Source organism: Pinus tabuliformis, chromosome 5_2 (assembly GCF_031772625.1).
Source record: "Pinus tabuliformis cultivar Carrire ecotype Pingquan chromosome 5_2, CPIR1, whole genome shotgun sequence".
NCBI classification, from domain to species: domain Eukaryota; kingdom Viridiplantae; phylum Streptophyta; class Pinopsida; order Pinales; family Pinaceae; genus Pinus; species Pinus tabuliformis.
Genome location: NC_142306.1, coordinates 1,103,845,980 through 1,103,861,459, shown reverse-complemented (window position 1 = coordinate 1,103,861,459; position 15,480 = coordinate 1,103,845,980). Strand labels below are relative to the sequence as shown.

General features: G+C 36.9%; 1 protein-coding gene across 5 annotated transcripts in view; it reads left to right on the top strand.

The window, feature by feature from the left end:
• LOC149163090 (MADS-box protein SOC1-like) overlaps positions 1-15,480 on the top strand; it is a 290,773-nt gene that overhangs the window by 156,946 nt on the left and 118,347 nt on the right. For 4 of the 5 annotated variants that reach the window (XM_089437522.1, XM_089437521.1, XM_089437523.1 and 1 more), the window contains 2 exons: positions 5,648-5,689; positions 5,816-5,917. In XM_089437522.1, coding sequence (XP_089293648.1) covers positions 5,648-5,689; positions 5,816-5,917 — 144 coding nt within the window. Of the gene's footprint in view, positions 1-5,647; positions 5,690-5,815; positions 5,918-8,962; positions 9,320-15,480 lie in introns of those variants that run through there. The other variant, XM_089437524.1, reaches the window with a different exon arrangement.

Here is a 15,480-nt window from a genome sequence, read left to right as displayed (position 1 = left end):
AGCTGAAATTGTGGAATTTTGTCTGTGTATAGCATCTCTCAGTGTATGGGCCATGTAATTTGAATGATATTTCCTAGGGATAATTCTATCAAGAAATTCATCTTGATGAGCCATCACCTTTTGCAAGGCGAAGTATAAAAGTGATAAGGTTGCTTCCCTTTGCCCGAGAAGGCTAGCGAGGTATTCTCAAGGCCTCCTTGAGTAAGAAACAAGATCCTCATTCATATTTAACATAGACTCCATTCTCCCAAGACGAAGACACTAATCTACCAAGAGGTGGCCACCCAAAATCAATTCTTTTTCACCTTTTCTGAGGCCTAGCCAAGTTGGGTCAACCAGGGCATCATTTTCCCGACAAAATAGCCCTCCAAAATGTTTGATCTCCTAGCCTCTGCTGCGCCTGTGTCTCTTCATGGCCTCCTCCAATATTGAAGCCATTTTGACGGTGGAGTTGTGAGAAAATCCAAGCCCTAGCTCCGAGATCAAACTTTTCCCTAGTATCCCCAAGGTTAGTCCCTCAAAGGGTGAAGTCAGCACGTTTAAGTGAAAATTCTTTCTTTGATCCTTTCCCCCTTTTTTTCTTGGTTAAGAACATCATTGGCTGCTAAATCCCTGCCCCTTTACCTAGGTTGGCCCCCACTGGTTTTGTGTGGTCCCTCTCTTTTGAAAAGACAACTCCTGAAGAACCACTTGGGATATCAATTTCAATAAGGATTTTAGGGATTGAGGAACTCCATCAAAAGTCATATCCCATAAACCTAGCCCTCAAATCCCAACACCCTTGTCTTGGAAGATTTTTACCTTTCTTAAGAAGCAAGAAAGGTTTATTCTTGAACGTCTTTTGGAAAAAGATGGTTTGGGTCACTTTATATCCGCTTGTTGATTTATCCTTCAATTGTGACTCCACATATAGAAGGTCTCTTTCGATTGGTGAAAGTCCATCAAGAGTAGGGAGCCTTAGCTGAGGTGATAATGGACTAAGTCTGCATTTGTTTCCATTGGTCTAGCATTCGCCCCTATAGGTCCCCTGCTAGTTTGAGCGGTAACAAGCCTAATAGGCATAGTTGAGTCATGTTGAGTCGTGTTTGAATTATATTGAGTCATACGTTCATAATTAAAGGGAAGTGTTGGATATAGTAAATTACTCCCGCATGTAGTGCAATTTGTATTAGGAGTGTGAGTTAATTCGAGTCTGTGTTTGTTAGTTTGAGTCCAATCTATATTTGGAAAAGTATACTTTAGTATGAGTTTTCATGAAAAAGTTGGTCGGAGTTGAGTCAAGTTAGTTAGAAATTGCATAATTACATATTTAGTAAGTTAGGGCTTTATATACCCTGGTGTTGGAAATTGTAATTGCTCCCACATAAAGAGTAGTCCAAATTTAGAGTTTTAGTTAACTGGTGTCAGTGTGAGTTATCTGAGTTAAGGGTGAGTTAGTTCGAGTTAAGTCTCATATTTGGTAAAGTCAAATATAGTGTGTATTTGAAGTTATTTTGAGTGAGTCACTAGTTAAAAAGGGAGAAATAGCCATGACAGGTTCATTATAATAAATCTAATTCAAGTTTGTGTGATCGATAGAAAAGTAGCAAGTCATATTGTTTTGTGTGTATGAATTTATGTTTTCGTCCTTTCTGCCTTTCCATCAAATTTGTATCAGTGGGAGGTTGAGTAAGAGGCTTTAAAGAGAAAACAAATTTGAAAGTACAGGAGTGCTCTTTTGGCTGCAGTATACAGAGAGAAATTTTTTTGTTGTTGGTTGGAAGAGGTAGAAAACTTGAGAAATTTATAAAACATTTCTGTTGAGAGCTGAAACAATCGAGCTACTGTGTTCATGATCACTGACAGAGGTCTTCCAAACATGTTTCCTTTGTAAAGACTCGTTGCGTAAGTAATTGGGCACATGTGTCGTGCGACCGTCGCTATTGCGAGCAACTCGCAAGACGTTGTCTATAGATCATTTATTTGCTAGTTGTCATCTCTGGATCTGTTAATTTTCTAAGGGAGTTCGTTTTGAAAAGAAACCACAAGAAAGAAATTAAAGAGCAGCTGCATTTATAGTGAACGAACACGCGACGAAAAGTTTAAAGATTTCAAAACAAGGTTATTTGGAAGTGTCTTTTAAAGCAAAGTCGAAGACCATACACGGGTAAGTTTGCTCATAAAAAACAATAAGGAGATCTTTCAAAAGAAAAATGCCCGTGGGCAGGTTATTGAAAAGTTAAGGAGATATTTTTTTAAGTCCTTTTTGGGTATATGGAAAAGTGCTACAAGTGAAGTTTGGGATTTTCTTTATAAAAACAAAAAAAAATATTAGTTTATTTAAAAAGGAGTTTGGTAATATTGTTTTTGGAAAGGGATTTTTTTTATTCTTTTGAAAGAGAATTAAAAGAAGGAAAAGGGTTTTATTGGAAAGTCTATTTAAGGGCTTGCAAAGGTGAATTGGTTTGTAATTTTTTTGTTTTGTATAGTGTGTTGAGTTTAGAAACATTTTTTTGTTTATATGAATCTAGTGAAGATTGTGTTTTACGGGGTTTCATGTTAAAAATTATGATTTTTTTGGGGGCGATATGGAAGGAAGCCTCATGTACTAGGGAAAGCAACCATAAGACAAAAGAAAGACAACAGTCATGGGTCGCAAATTGTGACTGGAGTAAATTAAGAAAATGAATAGACAAGAAGAGACAAATATCCTTGTCATATTTAGAGAGGTTGAGGTTGCAACCTAGAAAGTGAGAAGTCTAGCATAAGACACAAAAGAGATTGAGGTTGATTGGTGTAGCATGAATCTGCTACCACCTGATATGTTTACTGATGCTCTGGGTTTGAGTTTAATTCAACAAGCAATGGATGAAATGGTTTTGTGCAAAGTAGAAAAATCTACGTTTTCCAAAGAAGCCTGGAAGATCTCGGAAGAAGAATTCAGTGCAAGGGGGAGTGAGATGGAGCAGCACGATGTTTCACAGTCTGTTGAGTCAACCACAGATCTGAGAGTAGATGAGCAAGACTTTGGGAAGGCAACAGAGCTTGGAGAATCCCACTCAAAAATGGGTGATGGTAATGAAGACTATAAAATTGAAACCCATTATGCAGACATGCATGAAGAAGATGCAACAAAGATTGCAGAGAAAGAAGTTGAAACCTCTGTGTATGAAGCAAAGCAAGAGCATATGAATGCGAAAGAACTGCATTGTAATGTGGATGGTGCAGATGATGGTGAATCCCACTGTGATGAGACACATGTCAATGATCACTGCACAGTGAAATATGAATTGGTGAATACAGCTGTAGTTTATGGATTTGCTAAAGTTAAATTTGCTACTGAGCACATGCATGCTCGGGCAGCCCACCATAGGTTGGATGAAAATTATGTTTTTTGATATGTGGTTTCTTTTATGAAAATGGTATTGATTGTGGCAATATGGTAAGTTCCATGTTTGATGAAGAATTGAAGGTTGACGCTGCCACTGTAGCAACAAGCTATGATGTAATTGGAACAAGTCATGAATCAGTTTGTGATTTAGCAGAAGTTGATGATCAAGAAGAGGATAAAGTGATTCATGAGTTTTGATGAGAATGTCCACTAACGGCATAATAGAAGAAGATAGTCTTAATACAGTTGAAAAGGTAGAGAAGGGAGAGGTAGAGGAGAAATATCTCAATGCAAAGCATAACGAAGATTTTTTAAGATTGTTTTTAAATATGCAAATTTTGAAAATAACATGAGAGCTGAAGTTGAAAACAAAGTTGTTAATAAGTTTGATGCGATTTAACGCTCATTGAAGAATGGATACATAATCCAATTAAACAAATTCACTAGTCTTAAAACAAGTGCTGAAATAAAAAGAATTAAATGAAGTGGTGAACGAGAAAAAAGAGCATGATGATGATTTTACATGTAAGTTTAATGATGATCTTGAGTGTGCAGACTACAGGAAAAAGCAACAGTATTGGATGATATGTAAGTTTAATGATGATCTTGAGTGTGCAGACTACAGGAAAAAGCAATAGTATTGGATGATCAAAGTGAAAAGAAGGATACGGAAGTTTTAGAAGATGAAGATGAAAGAATTGAAACAATTTTTCAGCAATGGAGCCACGAAGAGATAGGATTTTGCTATCAAGAGATATGGCATATGGAGTGCAAGAAGCAGAGCAAAGAAGACCGTTTGAAGATGAAGGGAAACAGTCTAGGGTTGAACGAATCTTTGATGAGAAAGTTGTACAAGACAAGGTCACATTTTTTTCAACACACATTCAAGAAAAGTCAAAGAAAAATTGCAGGAGCAAGAAGTAAAGAAATATGGAGCCTACAACAAGAACGCACAACCGAGAATGAAGGGATTTGGAGGATATAGACTTTGAAAGAAATGAAAAAAAATGCATTATTGTCACATTTTTGAGTCATTGTAATCATAGTTGAGACATAGACCAACATACATGTTTGAGTGATGATTGAGTCAATTTCTATTGTAAGCCTAGCAAACATAGTTGAGTTGTGTTGAGTCATGATTGAGTTATGTTGAGTCATACGGTAGTAATTGAGGGAGAGTGTTGGAAATTTAAAGTTGGAGTTAACTATTGCCAGTGTGAGTTAGGGTGAGTTAGTGTGAGTTAGTTCGAGTTCGGTTTTATATTTGTTAAAGTCAAATATAGTGTGTTTGCATGTTGAAATTGTTTTGAGTGAGTCCCTGGTTGAAAACGGATAAATACCCCAGAATAAGAGCCTCAACCAACTGTATTTTCCTCCTGTTACTTTCCATTGTGGTCCAGGTATGAGCATGCATACAAGTTACAACACCATCAATTTGTGGATTTTAAACCTTTTTGATCGATTTCAAATGAAAGACTGAAGTGGGACCCACCCAAAGCTTAGAAAGGTTTTCATCCTAAAATACGGGACAAACGTTATCGTATCTAGCAACTGCAAATATCATTTAAAATCTCCTCAGATTCTGGATTACTCGGTAAGATTACGAACTTCCTCACTATCTTTGGGATCCCATTGGTGCAACCTACAGCAGGGTTCCCAATAACAACACCAATATCCGACGAACACCTAGCAAGCAGAGGGGAAGCCATTGAAAGCCATTATGGGCTCCCTACTAGCCAATGCATCAATTACGGTTGTCAGTCGAGGCCAACAGTTTTGAAGTCTGCATGTAAACCCGCGCAAACCCTTGACGACACACCGTTTTACTACACGAAACGCTTAATGATGCTCCGTCATTGCGTCATTATATTCTTGTTTCTATAGAAATAGAATTGATTGTCGACACTCTATAAATAGCAAATCTAAATACAATTTGAATATATTTACACTTTAACCAAAATTTCAAATATTATCTGAAGGTTTGAATGGTTATGCTTCACCCTAAAATCACATTTAACCTAATTTGTTAATGTTATATTAAGGGATGAATGGATCCGTGAAAAATATCGACGGATGTATAGTTATTCTTGACATTTTCTCCATCTTTAATCTAATCTGTTAATTTGATTTTGAAGGTTGGTATTTTCCAGTTGTACTTAGATATTACATATTTGCGTGCTTCCACTAATATGGATAAAAATTATAGGCATACGTTGTAGTAGTCAGTGTATACATTGAGATATTTTTAACTCGGTTTTGGTTTTCATAAAATTGCAGGAACGCATGTTAAGTGAGGAGAATGCTTTTCTCCATAAAAAAGTGAGACGAAATTTGAGTAACCATTTTTGTTAAATTAAGGAAATTTTTGAATAATTAATTTCGCTAAATTGCAGTTTAAATGATCGAATATAGTTTTAGTTCATCTTTATTTTATTTATTTTCCAGTGTGCTGAGGCTCGATATATGGATGGTTCGGTTTCGGCAAGCCCAGTTGGAGGCGTAGAACAGATTGAAGTCGAGACACAATTGGTTATAAGACCTCCAAATGTACAAGACCACTTTCCTGTTAAAAATCTTCATTGTAATTCCTTGCTAATCTGATGGTTTGTTATTTTCAAATTCAAACATGATCTTGATTTATTATGAGTATTATTATCTTGTTAGGTTTCAAAAGAGTAAAGGATGAAAACTCATTTTAAGTTCAACCTCATTATTTAACAAAACTAAGAAATACATATATATTAGCCTGACTTTGGAAAGACCAAATTAGGGCTTCCAGAAGATGACTGCTGTTATTAGTTTTAATTTGTATAAAAATCTGCCTTCCATGTACAAAGCATTGGATCTACAGTCTCTGTATAGTGTGTTAAAAGCAACTTGAAGCACACATTATAGTATAGATCTGTAATAATGCATCGATATAAGAATTTGATGTAAATACTGTACTTGTTTATGCCTTCGAATCGTGATTTCCCGTTACCCTTAATTATCATAATTCGTTTTGGAGAGGGCTGGGCAATTTTATTGGAGGTTAAGTTGGATTAGATAAAAAGAATAAAGAGAAATGAAAAATCAGGGTGGCAGAAATCGAATGAAGGGAAGCACAGGACATTTAATACGTGAGGTTGAATTAGATAAAAAGAACAAGGAGAAAGGAAAAATCAGGCTCGCAGAAATCGAATGAAGGGAAGGACAGGAAATATAATCTACATAGAGAAATAGAGAAAGCAATTTGAGGAGATGGTTATAACTACCAATTGACTGTATTATACTTCAAGTAGATTGAAGTCAGATCTACTAAAACTTTATATTTAAAGTTTGATTATAATTAACTCACTCTTAATTTCTATTTTTATTTTTTTATAAAGTAAATGTCATGTACTGTACCAATTTGGTTCCAGGTATTTTTAGGAATAATATTTATTTGTTGTTTCTAAGAATTAAATTAGATAATCTTATTACATAATTAAACATGTCATAGGTTGACATTGTAGATAATCAACGAGATTTACCTGCTATTCTAAGAAATCAAGATACATAGTCAAACATTTCAGCTACTATTCAGGAGAATCAAAATAAATAATAATGTTTAATAGTCAAAGATATCCTAGCATAAAATTGTAGGTAATAACAAATTAAATATTACATAACTTGAAAAACCTAAAATCATCCCACCACACTACCTACACATACCTCATTCTAGTGAAACTTGAATCCCAGTCTAGCGCTCGTGTAACCTAAACTACAAAATGTGGATTGGCATTTGATGTAATGCTTTTTAGAATTGACCAGAAATACGAACCACTGCTAAAGTTTCGATTAGGTTTTTTTAACGAATGGAGCTCTTCCAGTTCGAGAGCTCAAAATATTTTTTCGACTGTGAAGATCGGCCGTGAGAGACGAGTTTAAATGGGGCGTGTTAAGGACATACGAAAGTTGGGATGGTAATGATTGCTAGACTCTCTTCGAGAATGATGACGGGAGGGCCGCACATCTATGTCTGAATAAGCATTTCCTTCGAGTAAATTGAATTGTTCCTCTGTTGCCCACTACTCTTTATAAAATTTTCTCCATGCGTGGTTCACGACCACTGTGACTCTTATCACATATCTACTGAATATCGGCGAGGTGCTTTAACCATGGTGACTTATGACTCTCTGTTCTTATCTCTCAAATGATCTGCTACTAAGCTGGCTGTTTTCCTCAGCCCTTTGAAATCTTTCGGGGAGGCAGTTATTTTGTTGGGTGGTCAGCGGTCAGCTCGCTGATCAGAGCCACTTTTCACGGAAAATGTGGGTTCATTACATTTATTCTAGTGGTGATGGAAGCTCTGGATGGCCCGACAACCCGTTTCAGGCCTAGGTTTGTTGAGCTGGGTCAACGGATTTATCCTCGGTGGAATCCACTGCACAGTATGAAAAAATTATCTACCCTGGTGCAAAAAGATTTGTTCGTAGTTGAACTTGTATCTCGGACAAAATCCTGTTTGGGATTGTCCATTGTTGAGTACAACCCTATGTCTGACAAAATCCATTTTGAATTGAGCAGCGTGGTTCTAGGGCGTCCCAGTTTATGCATAAAACGCTAGTTTTTCAGTCTGAATTCCTTTTTTATGTTAAAAGTTTGGTATGGTTCCATAAACGAAAATGGAATTGGTAATTTCCATTTGGGTTTATACATAAATTATTTGTAAATGATTTTTTGAAATAAAAAAATATACAAACTCTGTACAGTTGTAAATGAATTTGTGAAATATAGAAAAATATACAACCGCTACACCATAAAACAAATATACATAGGAATTGTATCTTGACACTACCAAATTAACTTTAATTATATTTTTTTCAATGTTACAACACATATATACATTCCAAAGCATTCAAAAATTCCAATCCACTAACTCTGGAGTAGAACATACTCTACAAAATACCATGGACGGAAAATCATGCCCAGATCTACAAAATACCATGAGCGGAAAACCATCATACTAAAAAACAATGTACCAATTTACAAAATTGACCAGGATTTTTTCCATGGAGCTACCCCAAATCCCAATAGTGGAAAAAATATAACAGATGCTGAACAAAACAAATAAAATATCATTATCTTTGCTAAATCAGGTCTTTACATCTACTTCTCAAAATCCTTTTAGGATATTGAGTTCGGAACCCAATACCCACCCCAGAAGGCGCAATCGAGTAGCTAAAAAGACATCAGCATGCAGTTTTGGATGGCGTTCCTCAGGAGATAATAAGGCTTGGAAGGTGTAACCTTGGAGCACGACACCCAGTCTGGGATGGCCCAAAGAAAAAGCCCAAAGGATAACACTATGCAGTTCTAACGGTCAAAGATGAAGACAATCTACCAATCTCCTATAAATGTTATTGGTTGTTCATCATTGGTTGTAAAATAATAATGGTTGGATTAAGATTGGGGTGTATTGATCTCTTTGTATTTTGATTGCACTCATCAATTTGCAACCTATTCTGTACTTCTTTGTTTTTGGATTGCACTCGTCAATTTGCAACTTATTCTGTGCTTCCATATGTGTCATTGGCGACCTAACATTGAGTTAATTTGTGTGCTTTACAGAGTGCTCGGAGCTTTTGGACTCAGGACTCTTTAGAGTCTCACGTTCTTACCAATCTACCCAAAAGATTCCTAAATACTTAGTAAATCGATCTAGCCAAATAAATTTTAATAATCTCCTAAATCCTTGTATGTATCATTGTATTGCATTTTTAGAATTTTCCCTTGTTTATTGTGCGCTAATTGTACGTTAGTTTTAGAATATTCTTACTTATCTAGTCAAAGAATCGCTCAATATTTGGCGCTAATTGTACATTAGTTTTAGAACATTCTACTTATCTAGTCAAAGAATCCCTCAATATTTGGTAAATCCATGTAGCGACACACATTTTAATCACCTCTTAAATATTTTTGGGAGTAGGTGTAGGTCATTTTTAGAATTTCCCTGTGTTTTTCTACAAGTTGTATGCCAGTTTTAGAATATCTTTGTTTTGTAATGTACCAATTGCATATATTTCATAGTGGGAAATATATTTCATAGTGGGAAATATTTTTGATCTCTTGCACTATTTCAATGGATACTTTTGATACTTTTGATACTTTTGCTTGCGTTAGTAGGTATAAGAACATGGAGATGATGCTCAGAAATGGTCAAGGAAAATAATGTTGAGTTGATCACTGAAGCATAATCCTGTTAGGTGCTCTAATGAGGTGATTGGATCTTTCTACTTTGATGTGATATAACGATGGACAAGGAGAAAGTAGATCCTTATCCCAAAGGATATGCCATTTGTTTTCAAACTCGCACAATTTTGAGTAATATATAGAAACTAAGAGATGTTATGGAATATTTACATTGTAATGCATAAGATTGGTGAGTTGAGTATACTAAAAAAAATGCATTGTTTTCACTAGTCCTTGACAAGCATCAATTTGGTGGTTGAATTGAATGACGATGTTATGGTGTCTTGGCATGCCTTCGTTCTCTTTATGGAAGTTGCCGCCCTTAGGGTCCTAGAAGGACCTTTAGTATGTTGGTTGTATTTGCAATAAATAATTTGGAAAGTGCCCCTGTCCTTTTATCTGTAAAGTGCCCCCCACAAGGTTATTCTTGACAAGCCTTAAAGATATCAAAGATTTCATCCACCCTCACACAACGTCTGATCTGATAATCCGGCCTAGTGTGATGGAGGTTTCCTTCGATCCAAGAGTATCTTGCACTTTGTTGAACAACTCTTTTCTTCTCGTGTGAGGATAGGTGTTGTGGGAATGTTGTCCTTTTATCTGCAAGGTGCCCCCCACAAGGTTATTCTTGACAAGCCTTAAGGATATCAAAGATTTCATCCTCCCTCACACAACGTCTGATCTGATGATCCGACCTAGTGTGATGGAGGTTTCCTTCGATCCAAGAGTATCTTGCACTTTGTTGAACAACTCTTTTCTTCTCGTGTGAGGATAGGTGTTGTGGGAATGCTGCAGGAAGATAATTAGCGATGTCTGCATACCACGGTGAGTGAGTTGAAATAGAAAAGAGATATTCATAGGGAAAATAATCTTAAACAGGGATGCATTCATTATCAACAGTGAGTCTAGAAAGAAAACCATCCACTACATTATCTTTCTCAGGTTTATCTAGGATTTTAATGTCAAATTCTTGTAAAAACAATAGCCAATGCGTAACCCTACCATTAGTGATTGTTTTATTCATGAGAAAACAAATGGCAGAGTGGTCACTGTCCAAAAGCACTTGATATCTTGTAATGTAGTATTGAAATTTGTTCATGGAATGTACTATCACAATTTTTTTTTTTTTAATTATTCTCTGTCACTGTATAGCTCAGTTCCACTGGAATCAAAGTCTTTCTCATGTTAAATATAACATATGTTTTTTGTCCTCTATCTGACCCAACACAGCTACCACAACAGTATCAGATGCATTGGTGGCTATATGAAACAACAAACTCCAGTTTGGTCCTCGCAAAACAGGGGCTGTTGATACACACTTTTTCAATTCTGTAAAGGCTTGTTTGCATTTCGTTGTCCAAATAAATTCCATATCTTTAATAAGCAGAGAAAATAAAGGAGATGCAATTCTTGAATTTTTTTCTATAAACCATCTATAATACCCCGCATGTTCCAGAAAACTACGTACTTGTTTTTGCATTTTGGGAACTGGAATTTTTAAACTTGCCTCCATCTTAGCAGGGTCTACTCTGATTCCATTAACAAAGATAAAATGTCCCAATAGATGTCCTTCATTCATGATCATGTGACATTTGTATGTACTTAAAGCAATATTAGTTTGTACACATCATTCTAGTACTTTTCAAGATTAACTAATGATGTTTCAAAAGCATTGTCGTAAGGTGTAAAGTCATACATGAATATTTCTAAACAGTCATTTAACAGATCTAAGAATATCCCCAATATTCCCTGTTGGAAATTTGTTGGCACATTACAGAGTCCAAAAGGAAGAACTCTGTATGCAAAGGTTCCCCAAGGGCAAGTAAAGGTGGTTTTATCCTGATCTTATGGGGAAATCTGTGTTTGATTGTAACCACTAAACTCGTCTAGAAATGAAAAGATTTTTTTTCCAGGAAAGGTGTCGAGGACCTGATCTATTAATGGAAAATGGAAATGGTCCTTCTGGGTGGCCTTGTTAATATATGTATAGTCCACACAAACTTTCCACTTGCCATTCTTTTTAGGGAGAGTGAAAAGTGAGGATACTCACTGACTATCAGAAATTGGATAAATGAAGTTAGCATTTAGGAGTTTTTGCAATTCTTCCTTGAATAACTCCTCAAGTGTTGGGTTCATACCTCGCTGCGGTTGTCTAACTAGACTGTAACCCTCTTTGGAATAGATATGGTGAGTGCACAGACTAGGATGAATTCTTTCATATCTGTGTAATTCCATGCAAATGCCTTTTTAAGCTTCTGTAACAGTTGTCACAACATTTTTTTTTGTTCGGGAGTCAGGTTCGGGTTAACATTTAGATGTTTACCTGATTCTATTTCAACCACGCTGCTCTTGAAGTTTGGAGTGGTCTCCATATATTCAAAGCTCAAATCCTCCACAAATTTTTCCTCCCTAGAGTTCTCAATAGAAGTGACAGAAAGAGGATAACTGATAAAACCATTTATAATATCGTCTTCTATCTCATCTTTAAAGCCCTTAGCTTTACTAAGGGTAAGAAGTGGCTGGGAGTTGTTTGATTTGTGTTCGAACTCATCCCACAAGGAGTTTCCCAGCTCCCTACTTGGTTTTATAGGTTTTGTAGGGGGATAAAGGCCGAGGTTTTTTATAGCCCATCCATTTGAAATTGTCACACAACCTACAACCTATAAATGCATCCGTAGTGGCCAACCAGGGTCTTCCCAGGATCAAGGGATGTCCCCCTAAATTTGATTTTGGTTGCAAGATAAGAAAATTTGTTGGATATCTCCAGGAATCCATTGTAATAACTACATCTTCTAGTACCCTTTCTGGCTTTATACAGGAGTTGTCCGCTAATTCAAGTATAGTAGGTGTCTGTCTTAGCCTGTGAAAACCTAGGATGGTAAAGACTCCTTTAATCATCACATTAGCTGCTTCCCCTAAATCAATTAGTGTATTTGGGATGGGCGTCTCATCAATGTAAACGAAAACTGTAGGATTCGCCGGATCATTATATTTAGTCAACGGAGACTGACCAATCATTAATTTTGATAATATCCCATCATATGGATAGCGATAGGGTCTTTAGGCTTCATTCCAGGTTTCTTAAAGCACATGTCCGTCACTGTTTTTGCATAGATGGGAATGTCCTTGATAGCTTGCAGTAGGGGAATCATGACATGTAGATTTTTCAACTCTCTCAGAAAAAATCAGAGTTAGGCTGTGAAGTCATCCTAGTTTTTGATAATCTTTGCGGATATGGGGGGTTCTTACTTATTGTAATAGCTGAGTCAATTGATACAGATGTACCAACGTTATTCGGGTTAGCGGTTACATATGTAACAACATCACCTTGACCTGCTGTAGTAGTCCTGTGAGAGTCTGCAGGACCGCCCTTAGGAGATTCACGTTCTTTACCAATGATGACAGGACAGGGTTTTTACTATTTTTTCGGATCTTAGATGGATTTCGTTACATTCAGTGGGAGCGATGTAGTAAGTTTGGAAGGAAGCAGGAACTTCTAAAGCTTGTGCTGTCTTCTGATTTGGGTTAGGATTTGGTTGTACATGTAATTGGGGTTGTTTGGGAGGTGTAGCAGCAGGCCGTGAGAGGGGTGGCAACTGTAATTGTTGTTGCAGTGGTAACGCAGAAGGGGGTGGACCCAGAGGATTTCCTCTCCAATTTTGGGGCGAAGAATATGGCTGAGATGGAGGGTATTGAAAAGGTGGAGAGGGAGACCATTGTTTTGATGGTGAGGAAAATTGAGCTGGAGGAGGTGAGGAATATTGCCATGGAAATTGTTGTGCATTATATGCATTTTTCCATGGATTAAAGGAAAATTCTTTAGTCATACTTGGTGGCCGTGGCTTCCTATACCCAATGAAGTAGGAGGATTGGACTACCTCTCTTGATTCTTTAAGCATTGCTTTTAGTCTGGTAAGCTCTAGACAATATCCTCTAGAATGCTCCAAATCAGAAATGCTGGACAAGATGATGATGTTGAATTTACGACCCCTCAAGGAATGTTTATCCTTATATTTCAGGCAGGATATAACCAAAGTTTTCTTAGCTTCATCCTGTGCCTTTTTTTACTTGTGCAGTTGTCCGTTGGGAAGACAAAGTGCTGAGGAGGTTAGTTTTTTGATTCTCAAACAAGGTATCGATCTCGACTCTTGTGACACCTCCATTTGCATGTCTCTGTATTCAAACATAGGCGTCCTGTGTCATGCATCTTCCTCGTGATGATGCTATCGAGCTTCTTAAGTAGAGTTTTATTATCTCATCAATATATTTTTTGAGATATATCGCCCTTCCCTAGCAGATTCATTGTATCCTGACGATCATCGCTCATTCCTCTGATGAATATAGTTTTCAGGATCTCCGAATCCAAATCACTATGGTTAGATCTCTGTAGATTATTGTGGAACCACCTCACATAATCCTCCAAGATTTCTTCTTATTTTTGTGTGATCCTGAATATTTCTTTCCTCATGTCCTTGGTCCGACAATAGTCCTGATATTTTGATAGAGAGTCAATTTTCATCTCGCCCCATGTCCAAATAGTAGTAGAGCCCAGTCCCATGAACCATCTCAATGCTGCTCCCTCTAGAGTAGCAAGGAACAATTTCAGCGTCTGAGCATCCGAAGTGTAATCATAGCTCCTGCATAGGACATCAAGTTCAAGTAAGAATGTATTCTATAGTCATTCGTTGAAAAGATGGAAGAGGTTATAAGGGAAAGGTGGTAACAGTGGCATCAATCCTTGTATTATCATTGTTATTATTGTTATTACCTTCCATTGTAGATTCCCCTGTTTCTTGTTTTGATGAGTCCCATCCGAAAGATGATGCTTGTAAAGGTTTCTCTAGGGTTCGTTGTTTCATGGCACTGTCTGAATCTAGGTATTGATAGGTAAGTGAGTATTTTCCCAGTTCGGGATATAAGTGCTCTCCGCTGGTTTCCCCCTAGACTTCAGACCTAAATTTTGGGCCACTAGTTTCTCCGTGTTGTTCTGGAATTGAATCTCTAGTCTCGAGAGTATATATACTAGTTTGAAGGTGATGAGGCCTTAAGCCTGAGGAACTAGATGCTTCTGACCTTAATATGGGAGTAACAACTTTCTGTGGTCCTGTTTTTCTTGTATCCCCCTGTGAATTTCACTATTCTCTCTCTACTTTTGAAATTAATTCTTGAATAAATGTTTTCCTCCCTAAATCTGTGCTTTTCTTATTCCTTTTATGACCTATTTTTCCTATAGTTTTATTAGAGTTATTATGGTCCATGTGTCTTCAATTCATACACTCTACACATGGGCGCTATGTGATTATTTCACACTCTAAGAGCCTCAGTTGTTACAATAGTGATCCCGCACAAGTATGTTAGAGGAATGCGCAGGTTTTACTTCTCATCTTATCGTGCAATGTTTGTAAGACTAAGGACACTTCTTAAAAGAAAAAAAAAGAAATTCAAACGTTAACGCACCCCAAGTTTTCTAATGATCATAGTGGTGAGCCCGCTTAGGGATGTTAGAGAGATGCGCATGTTCTTACCTCTCGCCTTAATGCCCAACACCTGTGTACTAGAAACACTATACTAAAAAAACACATTGGTTGACTGTATCGTCAACTGCCTTCCCTAGCAACGACACCAAAATGTTGTGTTGGTTTGATCACTGTTTAATTTGACTGAACTACAATCATTTAATTGTCAACCCGGGTAGGTTTGTGTATTTCAAAGGTGTCTGCACTATCTTTGCCGATACATAACAACCAGGGAAAGAAGTGAAAGAAAATGTCTTAGAACACAATTGCAGAATTTGAACCACTCATGCAGAAATTGAAAAGACATTCTAAAGGAATTAAATTCACTCATCACACTTTGTTTTTTCTCAAAGAACAATGACGCCACAAATCATTAGTAAA